A 22,585-nucleotide genomic window follows, 5' to 3' on the forward strand; every position below is an offset into this window, starting at 1 on the left:
TGATCGGTGGTGGTCTGACCGGTCAGTTGTTTGAAGAGGTTGTGGTGCTCCGTCCTCTTCTGAGGCCAGTGGCGTTACGTTCGTTGGTCACATGGCCTATTTGCAGCTCCGTCCCATTCAAGTGAATGCTTCTGGGCTGCAATACCAAGCACAGCCACTATAGATATACGGCGCTGCACTTGTTAATGTGCGAGAAGGCCGCAGTGGTCTCTTTAAACAGCTGATCGTGGGGGTGCCTGGAGTTGGACCCCCAGTGATCGGATATGGATGGATAGGTATACAGGATAGGTTATCAATATTCTAGTCCTGGAATTTTTTTTTCCCGTGTCCGTTCCGTTTCTTTTGCAGCCCGTATGCGGAACCATTCACTTCAATGGTCCATAAAAAATAAATAAAAAAAACACGGAAATGACTCCATGTGCATTCCGTTTCCGTATGTCCGTTCCGCCAAAAAAAAAAATAGAACATGTCCTATTATTGTCCGCATTACGGACAAGGATGGGACTGTTCCGTTCTGCAAAATACGGAATGTACATGGCAGTTTTTTTGTGGATCCGCAATTTACGCCCCGCAAAAACATCTAACGGTTGTGTGCATGAGTTCCCGTATAGGCTATAGGCATCCCTTTAAACGTACCTATCTGCCAGTGCCAGAGAGAAGGTGACAGCCTCATGCTGGATGAGCATGACATGTGCGGACGGGGGTCTGCGGACCCCCCAGTCATATGTTAACGCTCTCTTCTGTCTATATGGTGATGTCTCCCATGTAAACCCTATTTACCTACTCTTGTTTTCAGTGTACACAGCGAGTTGTTATTTGGACTGTGTGGGATAATGACATTCTGCTGCGCAGGGTGGAAGCACAAGTATTCGAGTGTAAGCCTGCTGGGCTCGGTCTCGTCAGCACATGGCCGCAGGGGGCTGGTTTATACCGGGACCCTCTATTAAAGGCAGAACGCGGAGGGGCTGGCCGGGCAGAGGATGGTAAACAGGCGCCCAGCAGCAGGTGTTCCTCCTTCTCCCAGGCGCCGTGTGCTCAAATGCAAATAAAGAGGCAGGAGAGACGGATTTGACTGACAAATACAGGAGCCTCAGCTGTCGTCCTCAGGAGTCACTCGCAGCCAAGTGACAAATTGTCGGGGACAGGATGCTTCCATGGAGCGGCTCTCTTGCCCAAACTCCTCGCTGAGGTGCAGCATCTGCCTCATCCTGCCATTAGGTAAGGGGCGTGCGGCCACCGGACGGAGGGTCACCTGGATTGGGATTGCAGAGACATGAACCGACAGGCAATCGGGGAGATTGGAAGCAGACTTGCTGTAGGGAACTACAAGACCCAGCAATCCTACAGGCTTGCGTCTGACGTGGCATGCTGGGATTTCTGGTTCTACAGTGTTAGGATACGTTAAGTCTGTTATGAATGGGTTTATTATTCTGTAGCATTAGAACCGAAGGTTATTATTGGATGGCAACAAAAGCATAAAGTAAAGATAAAATACTTATACTTTCTACAGAGTGATATATATGTGTGTGCAGTATTATTATATATACAGTATACAGAGTATTTACTTATATACTGTACTGTATATACTATATGTGTGTGTGCAGTATTATTATATCTACAGTATACATAGTATTTACTTATATACACACCGTATATACTATATGTGTGTGTGCAGTATTATTATATATACAGTATACAGAGTATTTACTTATATATACACTGTATATACTATATATGTGTGTGTGCAGTATTATTATATATACAGTATACATAGTATTTACTTATATATACACTGTATATACTATATATGTGTGTGCAGTATTATTATATATACAGTATACATAGTATTTACTTATATACTGTATATACTATATGTGTGCAGTATTCCTATATATACAGTATACATAGTATTTACTTATATATACACTGTATATACTATATATGTGTGTGCAGTATTATTATATATACAGTATACATAGTATTTACTTATACGCTGTATATACTATATGTGTGTAACCATCTATTAACTGTTATTATTCTATAAAAATATTTATATAAGTATAAAGTATATATTTGTAGTATTAAGGATGTATTTTTGAAACTATCTATCCATCTCATATCTATTTATCTAATATCTATCTATCTATCTATCTATCTATCTTATATCTATCTATATATCTCCTATCTATCATCTATCTCGTATCTATCTATAATATTATTGTCCATGCATGCTGGGATTTGTAGTTGGAGAGCCACAGGTTGGAGACCGCTGTTATCAGCTTTTGATTTCATAGATATATGAAGATGCAGACAATCCGCTTTTAGAATGCGGCTCCTTGGCAGACGTGAAGACTAGTTTGGCACATTTTGGGTGTTTTGTGCGGTTTTCATATTTGGATAGATTTCTTCATTTTATTGTTGCTTTTCTGCCCTGTAATTTGCACTGATATTGGCTGGGAATTTGATTGTGTTTCTGGAACGCTGACGCTATAGTCGGTATAAGGCTCCGTGCCTGCAGCCCTATAAAAAACAACTTGACGCTTTGTAGGGCGGGCACATTTTTCGTGTATTTCCATATGTTGTATTGATATGTAGAGAAAATCTAAATCGCACATCCTCATTCCTATGCTTCTGATATAACAACTGTTTTAAATTTTCAGCATTTCTTTTGATAAGACATGGCTATACAGCACTGTTATCAATCATTTGCTGTGCACTATTAAGAGGCAATTAGTATACAGTTTGATCAAAGAGCATAGGCCCACTTACCGCGACAAGGTAATAGGACATGTTGTTTATTGTTTAAGTGGGAACCTACTCTAACCATGGCGCGGTTAGTTCCATACTGGTTCTGCCTGACTTCCAGAGTATTTCCTTTTTCACCACCAGCCAGTTTAGAGCTCATTCACGCAAACATATTTTTCTTCCGTTTGCGTTCTGTTCTTTTACAGGTCCGTATGCGGGACCATTCATTTCAATGGGGCTTGATAAAAAACGGAAATGACTCCGCGTCTGTTCCGCCCAAAAAAAATAGAACATGTCCCATTCCTGTCCGTTTTGTGGACAAAGACAGGAATTGTTACAATGGATCCTCAAAAAAAAAAAAAAAAAACGGATGCAACACGGACGTCACACGGATGCGATCCGTTTTTTTTTTCTTTTGCAGATCCATGTTTTGCGGACCACAAAATACATAAGGTCGTGTGCATGAGCCCTTAGAGGATAATCTCAGAATTCATGCGGAGGATGCCGTATAGGGGACATGATGCTGGGACGTGAGCCCTCAGGGGAGCAGAACACAGGGGTTAACACGCACGGGATTGCTGTCCCAACAATGACCACATCTGTCACCCATGTGACAATGAGTTCACAAAGGCTCCTGTTGTTTGCTGCCCTGCAGTAATCCTCTGTACATTATTAACGACTGCGGCTACAATTCTTCCCTTTCACTCCTCTGCTTCATGTTACACTTTTATTTTCTCTTTTTAGGTAGACAAAATATCATTCAGGTTCTGCAGCCACACAAGCCACGCTGGGAGTAGTAGTAGCTTCAGATTACGCTGCAGATTATACTTTACACTGGGCAATGCCACGACATAGATGTTCTAACCCCTTGGATGCCACATTCAATAGCGACCGCGGCATCTAAGTGGTTTAGAGAGAAGGCGTTCCCTCTGTCTCTCATCGGCACCCCACAGTGGACACTGCCACCATTTTCACAGGTTTGCTGATAGTCCTTGGGTGCTCGGAGGATCAGGACTGTCATGGGGTCGGTTGCACAGGGACTCGTATATCATACAGGGCAGTGATGCTTTACAAGCCACTACCAATAAGGCGAGGTAGGGGCAAGAACCAGGTAGAGGCAAAAGCAAGGGCCATGGGCAATGAGCGATTTCATTGTGGCAAAGCGGTTAGGTAAGAAACTGGCATTGGGGGGGGGGGGGGGGGGGGGGGGGGGACGCCGTTTTCGCCTAGGGCAGCAGAAAGGCTTATGTGATTGCCTTATGTGACCTCCTTCTGTGGTCAAGGGATCTGTAGGCAAAAGGTCCCAGGTTTACCGTCTTCCTCTCAAACCTTGTGACCATTCTCCTAGTTTTGCTGCCGGGATCCTCTGTGATCAATGCAGGGAATTATTGCATGGACCCTAAGGCCTCCTATGTATGTACTCTGCAGGCATTCCGTTTCCATATTTCCGTTCCTTTGAAAGATAGAACATGTCCTATTATTGCCTGCAAATCACGTTCTGTGGCTCCATTCAAGTCAATAGGTCCGCAACCGCGAAAAAAAACGGAACACATACGGAAATGCATCCGTATGTCTTTCGTATCCGTTCCGTTTTTGCGGAACCATCTATTGAAAATGTTATGCCCAGCCCAATTTTTTCTATGTAATTACTGTATACTGTATATGCCATACGGAAAAACGGAACGGAAAAATGGAACAGAAAAACGGAACAGAAATGAAAACGCAACGGAAACAAAAAACGGAACAACGGATCCGTGAAAAACAGACCGCAAAACACTGAAAAAGCCATACGGCCGTGTGAAAGAGGCCTAAGGCCCCTTGCAGACGAGCGCGTCCGGATTAGGTTCGGATGCGTCCCGATGCATTGCGGCAAACCCGCGCGAGTAGGTACGCAATTGCAGTCAGTTTTGACTGCGATTGCGTTCCGATGTACAGTTTTTATGGCGCGGATGCAATGTGTTTTGCACGCGCGTGATAAAAAACCGACTGTGGTACCCAGACCCGAACTTCTTCACAGAAGTTCAGGTTTGTGTTAGTTGTAGTGTAGATTTCATTATTTTCCCTTATAACATGGTGATGGATCATGTGATGGACCATGTGATGAACGTAGTGACGTCACCACAGGTCCTTTTCCTGCACACAGCTAAGATGAAGACAGAAGAGATGCCGGCTGCGCGAGCAAGTGGATTAAGGTGAGTTAAATTTTTATTTTATTTTTTTAACCCCTCCAGCGCTATTGTACTATGCATTCTGTATTCAGAATGCTATTATTTTCCCTTATAACCATGTTATAAGGGGAAATAATAATAATAGGGTCTCCATCCCGATCGTCTCCTAGCAACCGTGCGTGAAAATCACACCGCATCCGCACTTGCTTGCGATTTTTACACAACCCCATTCATTTCTATGGGGCCTGCGTTACGTGAAAAACGCACAAAGAGGAGCATGCTGCGATTTTCACGCAACGCACAAGTGATGCGTGAAAATCACCGCTCATGTGAACAGCCCCATAGAAATGAATGGGTCCGGATTCAGTGCGGGTGCAATGCGTTCACCTCACGCATTGCACCCGCGCGGAAATCTCGCCCGTGTGAAAGGGGCCTAAGGGCACTTTCACACTAGCGTTTTTCTTTTCCGGCATAGAGTTCCGTCACAGGGGCTCTATACCGGAAAAGAACTGATCAGGTATGTCCCCATGCATTCTGAATGGAGAGCAATCCGTTCAGGATGTCTTCAGTTCAGTCGTTGTGACAGATCAGGCAAAAGAGAAAACCGTAGCATGCTACGGTTTTATCTACGGCTAAAAAAACTGAAGACTTGCCTGAAGGACGGATCCGCCATTTTTTCCCATAGGAATGTATTAGTGCCGGATCTGTCCTTCCGGCCTGCAGATGCGCAGATCGGTAAAAATGGGAAAAAAGATACAAGACGGATCCGTCTGTCCGCATGACAAGCGGAGAGACGGATCCGTCCTTGCAATGCAGTCAGCGGCAGATCGGCGGATCCGGCGGGCAGTTCCGAGGACGGAACTGCCTGCCGGATCACACTGTCGCAAGTGTGAAAGTAGCCTTAGGGTACTTCCACACTAGTGTTAGTGTGATCCGGCAGGCAGTTCCGTCGTCGAAGCTGCCTGCCGAATCCGCCGATCCGTGTCAGCATTTGTGCGGATCCGTCTACAAATGCATTGCAAGAACGGATCCGTCTCGCCGCTTGTCATGCGGATGGATGGAGCCGTCTTGCAGTCTCTTTCACAGTTTTCCCGGTCTGCGCATGCGCAGGCCGGAAGGACGAATCCGTCCTTGCACTAATGCAAGTCAATGGGAATTAATGCCGGATCCGGCATTCCGGTGACTGATCAGGCATTTTGGACGGACATAATACCGCAGCATGCTGCAGTATTATGTCCGGCCAAAACACCTGACAGTGACTGAACTGATGCAAACTGAACGGATCGCTCCCCATTCAGAATGCATTGGGATATTCCTGATCAGTTCTTTTCCGGTATAGAGCCCCTAGGACGGAACTCAATGCCGGAAGAGAATAACGCTAGTGTGAAAGTACCCAAAGTCAAAGGCCATTTATTGCTTTCAATTAAGTCCGTGACACGGGGTAAATGAAATAGAAGATGACGGCCTAGAGGCCCTAGAGGAAGGGAGTCTGTCAGCAGGAAATTCACTGGTAACCCAGGGCTATCTCAGCTGATTGTAATGATACATTTAATTTAGAGGGGTATTCCTTTCTGAGACCATGGGGGCATATCGCTAGGTCTGATAGTCGTGGGTCCCACACTTATATCAAGTACAGAGCGGGGAAGGTGGTGGCCGGAGGACCCCGGGTCCGGCCACCACCAAGCACTCTCCCCATAGAAGTGAATGGGAGCGCACTGTGCACGTGTGGCCACCTCTCCCATTAATTTCTATGGGGCCAACGGAAATAGCTAAGCCAGTGCTCACCTATTTTCGTCGGCCCCATAGAAATTAATAGAGGGCGGCTGCGCATGCGCAGTGCGCCCTCCACCACTTTCAGGACTCCTTTCTCAATATAAGTGAGGGTCCCAGAGGTGCGACCCGCACCTATCAGACAATAGGGGCATATCCTAGCGATATGCCCCCATTGTCTGAGGTGGAGAAACCCCTTTAAGGTTCTGTTGCTTCATTCCGGAGAAAATGTACTTTTCATCCATATGCACCTGAGCCGTTAAGTGCACTGAGGGCGGGTCCAAGACACTGTGTGCACTCCTGCTCTGCTCACATCAGGGGTCCCGTTCTGGAGATAGGTGCGGGTCCCAGAAGATGTAGGACAGCCATGCTTAATATATAGGTCAGATCTCATAAAACAATTAACTCTCACAAATTGTTAATTACTTAACCAGTTCAATACTGGCCCATTTAACTCCTTCCTGACCAGGGGCATCTTCCTTTTTTTTTTTTTTTTTTAGTATTTTAGTATTTTAGTACATGCATCCTTGAAGGCGATAACTTTTTTTCCGTTCGGTTATTTAAATAATTTCAGCTAAAAAGAAAGAAAAAAAGTCTGTTTTTCAAACTTTTAGCACAAAGTACAACTAAAAAACATTCTTAAATTATGCCCCGCTTTCTATAACGGTCATTTTGATATAGTGGATGTATGTGTTATGTCTGCCAGGGACATTGCTAGAAGCTGTGCTGTTGGGGTAGATTTTTTTCTTATTTTAAATTTTAAATTTTTTTTTATTATAATTTTTTCTTTTGTCATACAGCGCCGGAGAACGCAAGAGCGTAAAAAAAAACAAAAAACCCATCCCAGCCTTCTCTATGGGGAGCACCACTGTCATGGCTTCCCACTCTTGGAGCTGTTGACTCTATATGCTGACCGCCCGGATGTTTAAAATCTATGGGTGGTCAGCAAGCGGTTAAACTTATTAAAGGAATTAAACTTTTTAAAGGACTTGTTTGGTTTAACAAACTCATTTTCAAAAACTATTTGGGAATTCTGGGTTAGGCCTCCTTCACATTACCGTATGGCTTTTTCAGTGTTTTGCGGTCCGTTTTTCACAGATCCATTGTTCAGTTTTTTGTTTCCGTTTTGCGGTCCGTTTTTTCCTTCTGTCTTTTTCTGTATGGCATATACAGTATACAGTAATTACCTAGAAAAAATTGGGCTGGGCATAAAACTTTCAATAGATGGTTCTGCAAAAACGGACCGTATACGGAACGCAAAAACCGGGGGGAAAAAACGGTCTTGTGAAAGAGGCCTTAAAAAAAGAAAGTCACGCTCTGCATCACTCAGTTTACCTGATTTTTGTGTCGGAAAAAGCAGAACAGATGTTTCATAAAGACAGCGCTCATCCTGAAACCATATTTCTCTAAGTATTTACATCAGACAAGTGCCATAAATTCACTGGTGAATCTTCACCGCGCAGATCTAAATCTCCTGTACTATAAAAATGGCTGCCTGCAGCCACCACTACGGGGAGCTCAGTGTCTAGGAATGTATGCAGTTGCCAATGAACTCAACAGAAGCTGTGTAAAATCTCTATGCACTGAGCTCCCTCTAGTGGCGCCTGGAGGAAAACGCTGCGGTTTCAAGTTGGGAAACAGTAGACATTCAATGCCAGGCTTCATGATGAGTACACCACCGGTTTTCTACTTTGGGTAATATGTTTTTGTTCTCTGATGATTAGCCGATCTCTCAGTGATCGGCTGTAAACTCTTGGTGAAGCCGGCAGACTGCAGCACCCCCAGAGGAGAAATCAGGAATTACATGGTACTGGTTCATCCAGAGACTTTCCTCTATGGATAATAGATAAGGACTTGGAACGCAGGCCCCTCCTCTATCCCCTCGAATTTCTTAAAAATGTACAAAAACAGAATTTTGCTGCTGCATTTTTTTCTTTTTATGACTTTGCAGAATCGTTCTGTTTTTTTTTTTTAAAGTCAGGGAAATAAAATTCTCAGGGACCCTTTATCACAGGCCGCTCTGTATAGAGGGGGTACTCCGCAAACAGCTGCCCACGTCTTCTCCTATGAGTGCGACGTGAGGTATTGGGATAATGGGGTTGGCAGGATCATTTCCAGGTTTGCATTGTTGTCGGCTTTTGCACTCATTCCACATTTCTGTGTTTGCGGCGCCAGAAAAGATTTGTTTCAGAGTCTAAACCTCCGGCCTTTGTTGTCTGTCAACATTACCTGCCGTGTTTTGGTCTTACCTGACGGGAACGATTTAAACTTGCAAATTCACCATGTTTGTGCCTTCCACAACGGGGGCAGTCCAGAAAAAACAGAGGTTATGTTTTATTACAAGCCGTCAAATTATTGAGAAATATTACAGCGATCGCTCTTCATGTTCAATACAATTAGACAGGGTACAGAGGAGGCACTGACTGTAGGGTGTCCTGCACTGACTGTAGGGTGTCCTGCACTGACTGTAGGGTGTCCTGCACTGACTGTAGGGTGTCCTGCACTGACTGTAGGGTGTCCTGCTCTGACTGTAGGGTGTCCTGCACTGACTGTAGGGTGTCCTGCACTGACTGTAGGGTGTCCTGCACTGACTGTAGGGTGTCCTGCACTGACTGTAGGGTGTCCTGCTCTGACTGTAGGGTGTCCTGCTCTGACTGTAGGGTGTCCTGCTCTGACTGTAGGGTGTCCTGCACTGACTGTAGGGTGTCCTGCACTGACTGTAGGGTGTCCTGCTCTGACTGTAGGGTGTCCTGCTCTGACTGTAGGGTGTCCTGCTCTGACTGTAGGGTGTCCTGCACTGACTGTAGGGTGTCCTGCTCTGACTGTAGGGTGTCCTGCACTGACTGTAGGGTGTCCTGCACTGACTGTAGGGTGTCCTGCTCTGACTGTAGGGTGTCCTGCACTGACTGTAGGGTGTCCTGCACTGACTGTAGGGTGTCCTGCACTGACTGTAGGGTGTCCTGCACTGACTGTAGGGTGTCCTGCTCTGACTGTAGGGTGTCCTGCTCTGACTGTAGGGTGTCCTGCACTGACTGTAGGGTGTCCTGCACTGACTGTAGGGTGTCCTGCACTGACTGTAGGGTGTCCTGCTCTGACTGTAGGGTGTCCTGCACTGACTGTAGGGTGTCCTGCACTGACTGTAGGGTGTCCTGCTCTGACTGTAGGGTGTCCTGCTCTGACTGTAGGGTGTCCTGCAATGACTATAGGGGTCCTGCACTGACTGTAGGGGTCCTGCTCTGACTGTAGGGCTCCTGCTCTGCTTTAGGGTATACTGCACTAATTATGGGGTAGCCTCCTCTGACTATAGGGTATCCTCCTCTGACTATAGGGTATCCTCCTCTGACTGTAGGGTATCCTCCTCTGACTGTAGGGTATCCTCCTCTGACTATAGGGTATCCTCCTCTGACTGTAGGGTATCCTCCTCTGACTGTAGGGTATCCTCCTCTGACTGTAGGGTTCCTGCTCTGCTTTAGGGTACACTGCACTAATTATGGCGTATCCTCCTCTGACTATAGGGTATCCTCCTCTGACTATAGGGTATCCTCCTCTGACTATAGGGTATCCTCCTCTGACTATAGGGTATTCTTCACTGACTATAGGGTACTCGGCTCTGACTATAGGGCGGGGATCAGCAACCTTCGGCGCTCCAGCTGTTCTGAAACTACAACTCCCAGAACGCTCCTTTCACTTCTATAGGAGTTGCAAGAGCAGCTGAGCCTGTGGGAATGCTGGGAATTGTAGTTTCACAGCAGCTGGAGTGCCGGAGGTTGCTGACCCCGGCTATAGGGCATCCTGCTCTGACTATAGGGTATCCTTCACTGACTATAGGGCATCCTGCTCTGACTAACTATAGGGTTTCTTCTATAACTATAGGGCATCCTGCTCTGACCATAGGGTATTCTTCACTGACTATAGGGCATCCTGCTCTGACTAACTATAGGGTTTCTTCTATAACTATAGGGTATCCTGCTCTGACTATAGGGTATTCTTCACTCACTATAGGATATTGGGCTGTAACTCTAGAGCATGGACGCTCAACCTGCGGCCCTCCAGCTGTTGTAAAACTACAACTCCCACCATGCCCTGCTGTAGGCTGTTCAGGCATGCTGGGAGTTGTAGTTTTGCAACAGCTGGAGGGCCGCAGGTTGAGCATGCCTGCTCTAGAGTATCCTGAACTGACGATAGGACACCCGTTCACCGGCTATAGGGTGTTTTCACTTATAGGGTATTCTGCTATGACTCTATAGGGCATTCTCTCTGACTTTAGGATATCCTGAACTGACTATAGGGTAATTTGCATTCATAAGGTATTCTGCTCTGACTGTAGGGTATCCGACACTGAGTATATAGTATTCTTCACTGGCTATAGGGTATCCTACAGTGATTATAGGGTACCCTGCTCTGACTATATGGTATTCCTGCACTTGCTTTAGGGTATTCCGCCCTGACTAAGTTGTATTCTGCAATTAATATAGGGTCTCCTGCACAGATAATAGTCTGCTAGTTGGCGCGGTATAAATGCGCCAGGACACATGATATAACCGAGCTGCGCAGATATATTGTGTCATATGGGTAAAGCTCAGAAGCTTCGTGTTCAGTCCTGGCCCGCTGACTCCCCAAGTCGGGCACATAACACTGTGTGTGATCAATAATCAGGCTACCACTGCAGTTACATGATCTTGCCTACGGGCACCAAAATTAAAGGGGTTGTCTCACTTCAGCAAGTGGCATTTATCATGTAGAGGAAGTTAATACCAGGCACTGACTAATGTATTGTGATTGGCCATATTGCCTCCTTTGCTGGCCGGATTCATTTTTCCATTACATTATACTCTGGTCGTTTCCATGGTTACGACCGCCCTATAATCTAGCAGCGACGGCCGTGAGAGCGCATATAGGCCGCCTCTCTTTCCTATAGTGTGCAAGCAGATACCCAGGGCTAATGTCTATGATAGTAATGTATTGCAGTCTATGGGACAAGCAAGTTCAAGTCCCCTAAGGGGGGTTAACATAAGTGTAAAAAGAAGTTAAAAAAAAGTTTTTAGCAATATGAAAAATATATAAAAATTCAAATAAAGGTCATTAGCATTGCAGAGACCCAAAACACCCGAAATATAAAAACTCATTTATCCCATACAGTGAACACAAGGGAGAACGAAAATCAAAATGGGCAATTCTAAGTTCTTTTGTCACTTCACCTCCTAAAAAAAATATGTAATAAAAAGTGATCAAAAAGACACAAAAAACTATAGATCACCCTGCTAAAAATGAGCCCTCACACAGCTCCATAGACATAAATATAAAAAGTTATGTAGGTCAGAATATGGCGATGCGGTGAAAAAGTACATTTTTTCCAAAGTTTTTATTTTTTTCCAGCATTAAAACACAAGAAAAATTATACAAATGTGATATCGCTTGAATCGTGGTCACTCAGAGAATAACGTTAACAGGTCAGTTTTACCGCATAGAGAAATGAGTGAAAATGAAAACCATAAAACTATATAAAACTATGCCCGAATTGCATTTTGTTACCAATTCCACCCTATTTGGAATTTTTTTCCAGCTTCCCACTACATGATATGCAATATTAAATGGCGCTATTAAAAAGTACAACTTGTCTCACAAAAAACAAGCATTTATAAGGCTATGTGAACAGAAAAATAAAAAAGTTATGGCTCCGGGAAATCAGGGAGTAAAAAAAACGGCAACGCAAAAAACTTAAAATCCCAGAGTTTTGAAGGGGTTAAAGCAGATCCCCTTCCCTCCTGCATTTTTGATGCGCTGCTGTATACTATAATGGGCGTGCAGCGATACCAAGCGCAACCACTATGCAATGTACGGCGCTGCGCTTGGTGAGCAGGGAGAAGGCCGCGGCGCTACTGCGAGCGCGGCTGTCTTCTCAAACAGCTGATCGGCGGGGGTCCCGGGTGTCAGACCACCACCGATCACATACAGATAACCTATCCAGAAAATAGGTCATCAGTAAAAAAAATTAAAAAAACACTTGGAAAAACGGAAATGTAAACAAGGCCTTAGTGACTTTTTTGTGCTGACATTTTTTTCAGGTGTTTTTTTTTGGGGAAAAGAAAGAGATCCACGTGTCCGAAACAGCGTAAATCATTTGGTATGGAAGAAAACGCCAGTGCTTTGTACGGTGGTTAGCGGTACACCGATGTGTGTAGGATCCTCTATTCCAGGGATCGGCAACCTTCGGCACTCCGGCTGCTGTGAAACTACAACTCCCAGCATGCAAACATGCTGGTCTGTTCTTATAACTCCTATAAAAGGGAATGAAGCATTCTGGGAGTTGTAGTTTCTGAACCGCGGGAGAGCTGCTCCCTGCAGTGATCTGATCACCGGCCTCCATTGCACGGGGTGGGGCTCGTCATCACATCCCCGCACACAGATGTATTGAGTAATATTTACCCAGAGGAATACGCCATCTTGTTGCCATTACAGTTAATGAGGTAATACGGGACAATGACAGGTAACGCACCCGGCGGGATTACAACCTAATCTCCATTGTAGTACCATCTGCAGATGGAAGACTGCGAGAGCCTCATCTGTCCCCTCGCCTGACATGTCTGTTCTACTGAATGCTTGTATCCTCTTGAAATTTACTTAGAACTCAGCACTATACAGTTCCTCTGATACTCCTCCAGGAAATGTAGTAAACTAGGCGTTACCATTCTCCTGGTCGGATGCACTCTATAGACAAGAGGAATGATAATGGCCGGTTCCCAATTTAGGGCACAAGCAAACAACCCTAACCATTTGTGGTCCGCAAGTTTGTGGGATGGAACGTCCTGCCCTCTATAGAACACTACTATCCTCGTCCATAAAACGGACAAGAATAGGACGTGTTTTATTTTTTGCGAGCCCTTAGTCATACATCTACAGGAGGAATAACAGAGGAACAGCATAATGCAGAATTCTCTGTTATTCCTCCTGGAGCTTTCTTAGAATAGATGCTCCAGAGTTGGCATCATATTCGGTATGCAGGTACCTACCTAAACAGATAGGTCAGGAGAGGTGATCGCTCCTCTATAGGAGGCATTCACACGACCGTATTTTCAGTCGACATCCGATCCGCATTTTTAGCGGATTGAATGCGAACCAATTCATTTCAATGGGGTCGCAAAAGGTTCTGTGTGCTGTCCACATCTGTATGTCTGTTCTGCGGCAATGCAAAAAATATATACTGTATTTTTCGCTTTATAAGACGCACTTGATGATGAGACGCACCATTAATGAAGTGGGGGGAGCATGACCGAGTGAGTGACATTACGCTGCCGGCCTGCCTGCTGCTTTGATAGTGAGTACTACTACAGACGATTACGCTAATTTAACAAACCAGAGCCACTGCTTGAGCATGAAATAAATAGACTTTACATATGAAGACTGCTGTGAGCGGGGCCCGGTGTAATAGAGTACAGTGACTGCACCGGGCCCCACCGCGAGTGCAACAGCCCCTCCTCCCACCCCGCGTGATATAGGTTTACTGCAACTGATACATTGCAGGCCGCGCTGTGCAGCATAAAAAAATTGCACCATTCGCTTTATAAGACGCACTCCCATTCCCCCCCCCCCCTCCCCACCCCCAGGGCCGGTTCTAGATGAAATGAGGTCCTGGGGTGAAAAACAATAAGGGCCCCCCCATGACACTTGATTGACTTTGACAGAAGAAACTGTATATTGTGTGGCACAGTGTAGGCTATATGTGTATAACAAACATATTTCATATGACAACTTACAATTACTTGGCTCGGCCCTTGGGGATCTCGGACGCCACTTCCACACTTTGGCCGGGGGCTCGGCGGAGCTGATGTTGTGCTTTATCTTAATGAGAAAGATTTCATAATAAGGATTTGGAGAAGGGGCAGAGGGATAGCAGAGCAGGGAGAGGCTGGTGCTGCTACTAGGGGGTCATACCATGGGGGAGTAATAAAGCCCACCATAATGCCCCCCCCCAGTAGAAATAATTCTCCTTATAATGTGACAGTGCAAAAAATACCCCCTTGTAATGCCCCCAGTTGAGGTAATGTCCCCATAGTGCCCCCATAATGTGCCAGTATAAAATACCCCATATATAGTGCCCCAGTAGATGCCCACAGTGTCCCCCATAACTTGTAAGTATAAAATACCCCTTCTCAGTGCACCCGTAGATGACCCCATAGTGCTCCTCTGTCCCCTTCCCCATAGTACCCACCATAATGTGTCCCAGTATAAAATGCCCCTATACAGAGCCCCTATATAAAATAACCGTTCTTTGTGGCCTCAGTAGATGCCCCTATAGTGCCCACCAATAATGTGCCAGTAACAAGTGACCCCATAGATGTCCCCCAATGTGCCAGTAGCCAGAGCCCCCCTATATCATGTGCCAGTAGCCAGAGCCCCCCCTATATCATGTGCCAGTAGCCAGAGCCCCCCCATATCATGTGCCAGTAGCCTGAGCCCCCCATCAACATGTGCCAGTAGCCATAGGGCCCCACCTATAATGTGCCAGTAGCCAGAGCCCCCCCCCCTATCATGTGCCAATAGCCAGAGCCCCCCCTATCATGTGCCAATAGCCATAGCCCCCCTATCATGTGCCAGTAGCCTGAGCCCCCCCATCAACATGTGCTAGTAGCCATAGCCCCCCCTATAATGTGCCAGTAGCCAGAGCCACCCCTATCATGTGCCAATAGCCAGAGCCCCCCTTATCATGTGCCAGTAGCCATAGCCCCCCTATCATGTGCCAGTAGCCTGAGCCCCCCCATCAACATGTGCCAGTAGCCATAGGCCCCCCTATAATGTGCCAGTAGCCAGAGCCCCCCATCATGTGCCAGTAGCCATAGGCCCCCCTAGATTGTGCCAGTAGCCATAGGGCTTCCCCCTATCATGTGCCAGTAGCCAGAGCCTCCCATCATGTGCCAGTAGCCACCAGTACTGACAAAAAAACCCACTTATACTTACTTCCTTGGCAGCGATGCGATGCAGGCCTCTTCCGGCCTGTGTCCCGCGCTGTACGGCTCAGGGCTTAGGTGGCGCGATGACTTCATTGCGCCGCCTGCGCCGGCCTCTGATAGGCTGCCGGCCTAGTGCCTGCAGCCTATTAGAGGAAGGGGAAGGGACACACCTCACCCTCCCCTGCCCTGCTGCACAGCCATCTGTATCTCTGTCCTGAGGACGGCGATACAGATGACTATGGAGATGAACACTTCCACAATGGAAGCGCTCATCTCAGTGTGTGACACTGACTGTCCTGCCTGACTATAGGTAGTTGAGGGCCGGCGCGGGGGGCCCCTAAGGACTCGGGGGCCCGGGGGCAATTGCCCCCCTTTCCTCTATGGAAGCGCCGGCCCTGCCCCCCCCCCCCACACTTTTAGGGGGGAAAAGTGCGTCTTATAAAGCGAAAAATATGGTATATAGGCAATTGTTACATAGCGAAATGGGAAAATGCGGGATACAGAAGACCGGTATTTGTGTTCTGCAAAACGGATACGGTCGTGTGACTGCCCCCCTATGGGTACGTCCACATGGGACATACCTGTATGAGCTGTGGATTTGTCGTAGCAGCAAAGTGGATGACTTTTTAAAAACTCCGGATTTTGAATGTGCAGCATGTCAACTGATGCTACGGATTTCCACCTCGATTTTCACCCTTTGCGATTCATAGGGAAAAATCCGCACCAAAGGCGCAGAAGAAAACCACCTTCGGAATCACAACAAAATCAGCCCCTGAGGTTGTATGCTAAGGGCTCTTTCGCACGAGCGAGTCATCCGTCCGGATGCGATGCGTGTAGTGAACAGACAACGTCCAGACTGAAACCTGACCCATTAATTTCAACGGCTCCGCGTTTTTCACTCATCTTTGCGTTTAGGAAAAATCGCAGCATCTTCTATATTGTGTGTTTTTCACGCTGCTCCAAAAAAGCTTTCTTAGGGCTCATGCACACGACCGTTGTTGTTTTGCGGTCCGCAAAATACAGAAACCGGCCATGTCCATTCCGTAATTCGCGGAGCGGAACATCCGCCCCGTAATAGAACAGCCCTATCCTTGTTCATAATGCGTACAATAATAGGACATGTTCTGTTTTGTTGTGGAACGGCCATGCGGACATACAGAAACAGAATGGACATGGAGTCATGTCCGTTTTTTTTGCAGACCCATTGAAGTAAATGGTTCCGCATTCGAACTGCAAAAAAAACGGAACAGACACGGAAAAAAACTACGTTCGCGTGCATGAGCCCTTATTGTACATGAAAAGTTCTGCAACTTTGTGATTCTCAAAAGATCTCTGTTTGCTGTCAGTAACTGAAAACATTCCATTGGCTGAAAATCAGCGCTCCTTGCCGAGCTGCTTACACGTGTGACTGGACAATCCGGCGATAAACCGCACTCTGCATACAATGAGTATTTCATGGGAGAGGTGAAGAAAAGACATGTCCGCCAATTTCAACCAAGGGATGGGAGAAGGTGTGGATGGGTTTATATTCAGTGACAGCAAGGGGAGATTTTGAAAATGGTTTGAAACAAAAATGACGTTTGTTTCAGAAGCTGTCATTATCCCATAGTGTGTTATTGCGCCCCTACTTCTTGCTATTGTATGTAGAAAAAAAGAGGCAAATCGAAAGGAGTAGCATGTACAGGATCGGGCTACACAAAGATGATTATAGGCGGTAACCATGGAAACACATAGCTATGCACCGGAGCTATATACACTAAATGGTATTCGAAAACTTTAAATGAATTGGAGCGGGAAAAAAAAACAAAAAACGTTACAACGGTATACACACCGTTACCTGGTTATACAGACCGGTAAGAATTAATAATGCAACCTCTGAAAGGTAGAGGTGAGGTGTGAACTGCTCCCAAATAAGCAGCACAGGATATACTATAGACCTGCAGAAAACCTCATAGTCAGAACAAAAAAAATATATATATAGTCTGTGCAGGATACTCTATAAAAAGTGCAAAAACCCTGTAATCAGTCCAGGATACCCTGTAGTCAGTCCAGGATACCCTGTATGTAGAGGAATCCAGCACAGGTCATACAAATCCATAGGTTCCTTATAGGTGACCTGGAGTGCCCTGCTTTGTTAGTAACATAGTAACATAGTACATAAGGCCGAAAAAAGACATTTGTCCATCCAGTTCGGCCTGTTATCCTGCAAGTTGATCCAGAGGAAGGCAAAAAAACCCTGTGAGGTAGAAGCCAATTTTCCTCACTTTAGGGGATTAAATAATTCCTTCCCGACTCCAATCAGGCATCAGAATAACTCCCTGGATCAACGACCCCTCTCTAGTAGCTATAGCCTGTAATATTATTACACTCCAGAAATACATCCAGGCCCCTCTTGAATTCCTTTATTGTACTCACCATCACCACCTCCTCAGGCAGAGAGCTCCATAGTCTCACTGCTCTTACCGTAAAGAATCCGCTTCTATGTTTGTGTACAAACCTTCTTTCCTCCAGACGCAGAGGATGTCCCCTCGTCACAGTCACAGTCCTGGGGATAAATAGATGATGGGACAGATCTCTGTACTGACCCCTGATATATTTATACATAGTAATTAGATCTCCCCTCAGTCGTCTTTTTTCTAAAGTGAATAACCCTAATTTTGATAATCTTTCAGGGTACTGTAGTTGCCCCATTGCAGTTATTACTTTAGTTGCCCTCCTCTGGACCCTCTCCAGCTCTGCTATGTCTGCCTTGTTCACAGGAGCCCAGAACTGTACACAGTACTCCATGTGTGGTCTGACTAGTGATTTGTAAAGTGGCAGGACTATGTTCTCATCACGGGCATCTATGCCCCTTTTGATGCAACCCATTATATTATTGGCCTTGGCAGCAGCTGCCTGACACTGGTTTTTACAGCTTAGTTTGCTGTTTATTAAAATTCCTAGATCCTTTTCCATGTCAGTGTTACCGAGTGTTTTACCATTTAGTATGTACGGGTGACTTGCATTATTCCTTCCCATGTGCATAACCTTACACTTGTCAGTGTTAAACCTCATCTGCCACTTATCTGCCCAAGCATCCAATCTATCCAGATCCCTCTGTAGTAGTATACTGTCCTCTTCAGTGTTAATTACTTTACACAGTTTAGTGTCATCTGCGAAAATAAATACTTTACTATGCAAGCCTTCTACAAGATCATTAATAAATATATTGAAGAGAATAGGGCCCAATACTGACCCCTGAGGTACCCCACTAGTGACAGTGACCCAATCTGAGTGTGTACCGTTAATAACCACCCTCTGTTTTCTATCATTGAGCCAGTTACTTACCTACATACAGACGTTCTCTCCCAGTCCGAGCATTCTCATTTTATATACTAACCTTTTATGTGGTACAGTGTCAAATGCTTTGGAGAAGTCCAGATATACGACATCCATTGATTCACCGCTGTCAAGTCTAGAACTTACCTCCTCATAGAAACTGATTAAATTAGTTTGGCATGACCGATCCCTCACGAAGCCATGCTGATATGGCGTTATTTGCTTATTTCCGTTAAGATGCTCTAACATAGCATCTCTCAGAAAACCTTCAAACAGTTTACCCACAACAGATGTTAAACTTACCGGCCTATAGTTTCCAGGCTTTGTTTTTGGACCCTTTTTGAATATTGGCACCACATTTGCCATGCGCCAATCCAATGGGACATTCCCTGTCAGTATAGAGTCCGCAAATATCAGAAATAAGGGTCTGGCTATGACATTACTTAATTCCCTTAGGATACGGGGGTGTAGGCCATCTGGTCCTGGCGATTTGTCTATTTTAATCTTTTTAAATCGCTGCTGTACTTCTTCCTGGGTCAGACAGGGCACTTTTAATGGGGAATTTATTTTTACATTCTGCATGTCATCTGAGAAATACTGAATACACTGGAGAAAAAAATATTTAACAGCTTTGCTTTCTCCTCGTCGCTCTCTGCGACTCCCCCCTCATTACTCTTTAAAGGGCCGACACCTTCAGATTTATACTTTTTAACATTTATATAATTGAAGAACATTTTAGGGTTAGTTTTACTCTCTTTGGCAATTACCATATTTTTCGCCCTATAAGACGCACTCCCCCCGCCCAAAAGTGGGGGGGGAAATAGCAGTGCGTCTTATGGGGCGAATGCTGCTGATTTTGCGGAATTTTCAGTGATACACCCGCGCGACGGGTGTATCAGGTGTGAGGGAGGAGGGTCTGGGGGCCGGCATCTGCTTTTATAATGACAGCGGGGCCCGTGCAGTGACTGTATTCTACTACACGGGCCCCGCTCACTGTATAATCGTATCTCTAATAGTTAATTGTTATGTATATACCGCAATCGCATAATCAGCGCCTGTATACTTACAAGCGCTCGGTAGCAGAGAGGAGGGAGGAGGCAGGCCGGGAGGACGGGCGCTGGCAGCGTGAGTCACTACGTCACGCACCTGCGCCGCCCACTTTATGAATGAAGCAGGCGGCGCAGGCGCGTGATGTAGTGACTCACGCTGCCAGCGCCCGTCCTCCCGGCCTGCCTCCTCCCTCCTCTCTGCTACCGAGCGCTTGTAAGTATACAGGCGCTGATTATGCGATTACGGTATATACATAACAATTAACTATTAGAGATACGATTATACAGTGAGTGGGGCCCGTGTAGTAGAATACAGTCACTGCACGGGCCCCGCTGTCATTATAAAAGCAGTTCCGACCCCCACCCCCTGTATTGAGGGTCATTCACTACAGGGACACTTATGGAGGGGATCTGTGGATGACACATAGCATAAGATGCTATATATGTGTCATCCACAGACCCCGCCATAACTGTCATACACAGATCCCCATAGCAGTGCCATCCAGAGACCCCAATAAGAGCCACCCACAGATCCCCCATAAGTGTCACCCACAGATCCCCCATAAGTGTCACCCACAGATCCCCCATAAGTGTCACCCACAGATCCCCCATAAGTGTCACCCACAGATCCCCCATAAGTGTCACCCACAGATCCCCCATAAGTGTCACCCACAGATCCCCCATAACAGTGCGTCACCCACAGATCCCCCATAACAGACCACAATTAGTTCAAAACCCACCAAAAGCACACCTTTTGGTTCAAAATATTTTTTTTCTTATTTTCCTCTCTAAAAACCAAGGTGCGTCTTATACGGTGAAAAATACGGTAATCTCTCTGTCTCTAGTTTGGCTGCTTTTATTTGTTTTTTACATGTTCTATTTCTTTCCTTATAGTTTTTCAGTGCTTCCGTGCTACCCTCCTGTTTTTAGTGTTTAATATGCTTTCTTTTTGTCATTTATTGCTTTCTTTACAGTTCTGTTTATCCATATTGGTTTCTTTTTGTTCCTTAACCTTTTATTCCCATACGGTATGTACCTCTCACAATGAGATTTTAGGATGTTTTTAAAGATATCCCATTTTGTGGCTGTATTTTTATTTTTGAGGACTTTGTCCCAGTTAGTTAGGCCTATGGCCTCTCTTAGTTGGCTAAATTTAGCTTTTTTGAAGTTTGGTATTTTTGTTCCTCCCTGTAGAAACGCTCTTTTGAATGATAATTGGAAGGTTATTACTTTATGGTCACTATTTCCCAGGTGTCCCCCTACCTGCACGTCTGTTGTTCTGTCAGGTCTATTGGTTAATACTAAGTCCAGTATGGCCGTCCCTCTAGTTGGGTCCGTAACAGGATACCCTATAGTCAGTGCAGAATTCCCTATAGTCAGAACAGGATACCCTATAGTCAGTGCAGGATACCCTATAGTCAGAGCAGGATACCCTATAGTCAGATCAAGATATCCTATAGTCAGTTCAGGATACCCTATAGTCATTGTAGGATACCATATAGTCTGTACAGAATACCGTATAGGCGATTGAGGTGTCCGCACCGAAGATAATTTCACCCTCTGAATGAGCGTTTTGCTTTATGAACGGGTGATATGTGGCACCTTAGGGCAGGAACAAGCTTTTGTAGGAACCCGATAATCTGCCCAACAATTGGGCAGTGTAAATGCAGCATGAGCCTTAGGCCTCATGCACACGACCGTTGTGTGCATCCGCGGCCGTTGTTCCGTTTTCCCTTTTTTTTTTCGCGGACCCATTGACTTTCAATGAGTCCGTGGAAAAATCGGAAAATGCACCGTTTTGCAGCCGCATCCGTGATCCGTGTTTCCTGTCCGTCAAAAAAATAGGACCTGTCCTATTTTTTTGACGGACAATGGTTCGTCTGCATAAAAGCTGATCCGTCTGCATAAAAGCTTTTTAGATCTGATTTTTCACTTCGTGAAAACTCAGTTCCGACAGTATATTCTAACACAGAGGCGTTCCCATGGTGATAGGGACGCTTCAGGTTAGAATATACTAAAATAACTGTGTACATGACTGCCCCCTGCTGCCTGCCCCCCCTCCCCCCCTGTATTTAACTCATTGGTGGCCAGTGCGGCCCCCCCTCCCTCCCCTGTATTTAACTCATTGGTGGCCAGTGCGGCCGGCCCCCCTCCCTCCCTTGTATTTAACACATTGGTAGCCAGTGCGGCCTGCCCCCCCTCCCTCCCCCCTAATTAAAATGACCGACCCTTCATCATTGGTGGCAGTGGAGAGTTCCGATCGGAGTCCCAGTTTAATCGCTGGGGCTCCGATCGGTTACCATGGCAGCCAAGACGCTACTGCAGTCCTGGCTGCCATGGTTACTTAGCAATTTTAGAAGCATTATACTTACCTGCGATGTCTGTGACCGGCTGGGCGCTCCTCCTACTGGTAAGTGAAAGGTCTGTGCGGCGCATTGCTTATAGCACAGACCTTTCACTTACCAGTAGGAGGAGCGCCCGGCCGGTCACAGACATCGCAGGTAAGTATAATGCTTCTAAAATTGCTAAGTAACCATGGCAGCCAGGACTGCAGTAGCGTCCTGGTTGCCATGGTTACCGATCGGAG

At 46.0% G+C, this 22,585-nt stretch overlaps 1 protein-coding gene across 1 annotated transcript in view; it reads left to right on the top strand.

Moving 5' to 3' along the window:
- Positions 1 to 897: 897 nt before the first annotated feature.
- Positions 898 to 22,585, top strand: part of HEPACAM2 (HEPACAM family member 2) — a 113,466-nt gene continuing 91,778 nt past the window's right edge. Inside the window, exon 1 of the mRNA XM_040431194.1 lies at positions 898 to 1,218. Coding sequence (XP_040287128.1) covers positions 1,155 to 1,218 — 64 coding nt within the window. The 5' untranslated portion in view covers positions 898 to 1,154. The remainder of the gene's footprint in view (positions 1,219 to 22,585) is intronic.

Source organism: Bufo bufo, chromosome 5, assembly GCF_905171765.1.
Source record: "Bufo bufo chromosome 5, aBufBuf1.1, whole genome shotgun sequence".
In the NCBI taxonomy this organism is placed as follows: domain Eukaryota; kingdom Metazoa; phylum Chordata; class Amphibia; order Anura; family Bufonidae; genus Bufo; species Bufo bufo.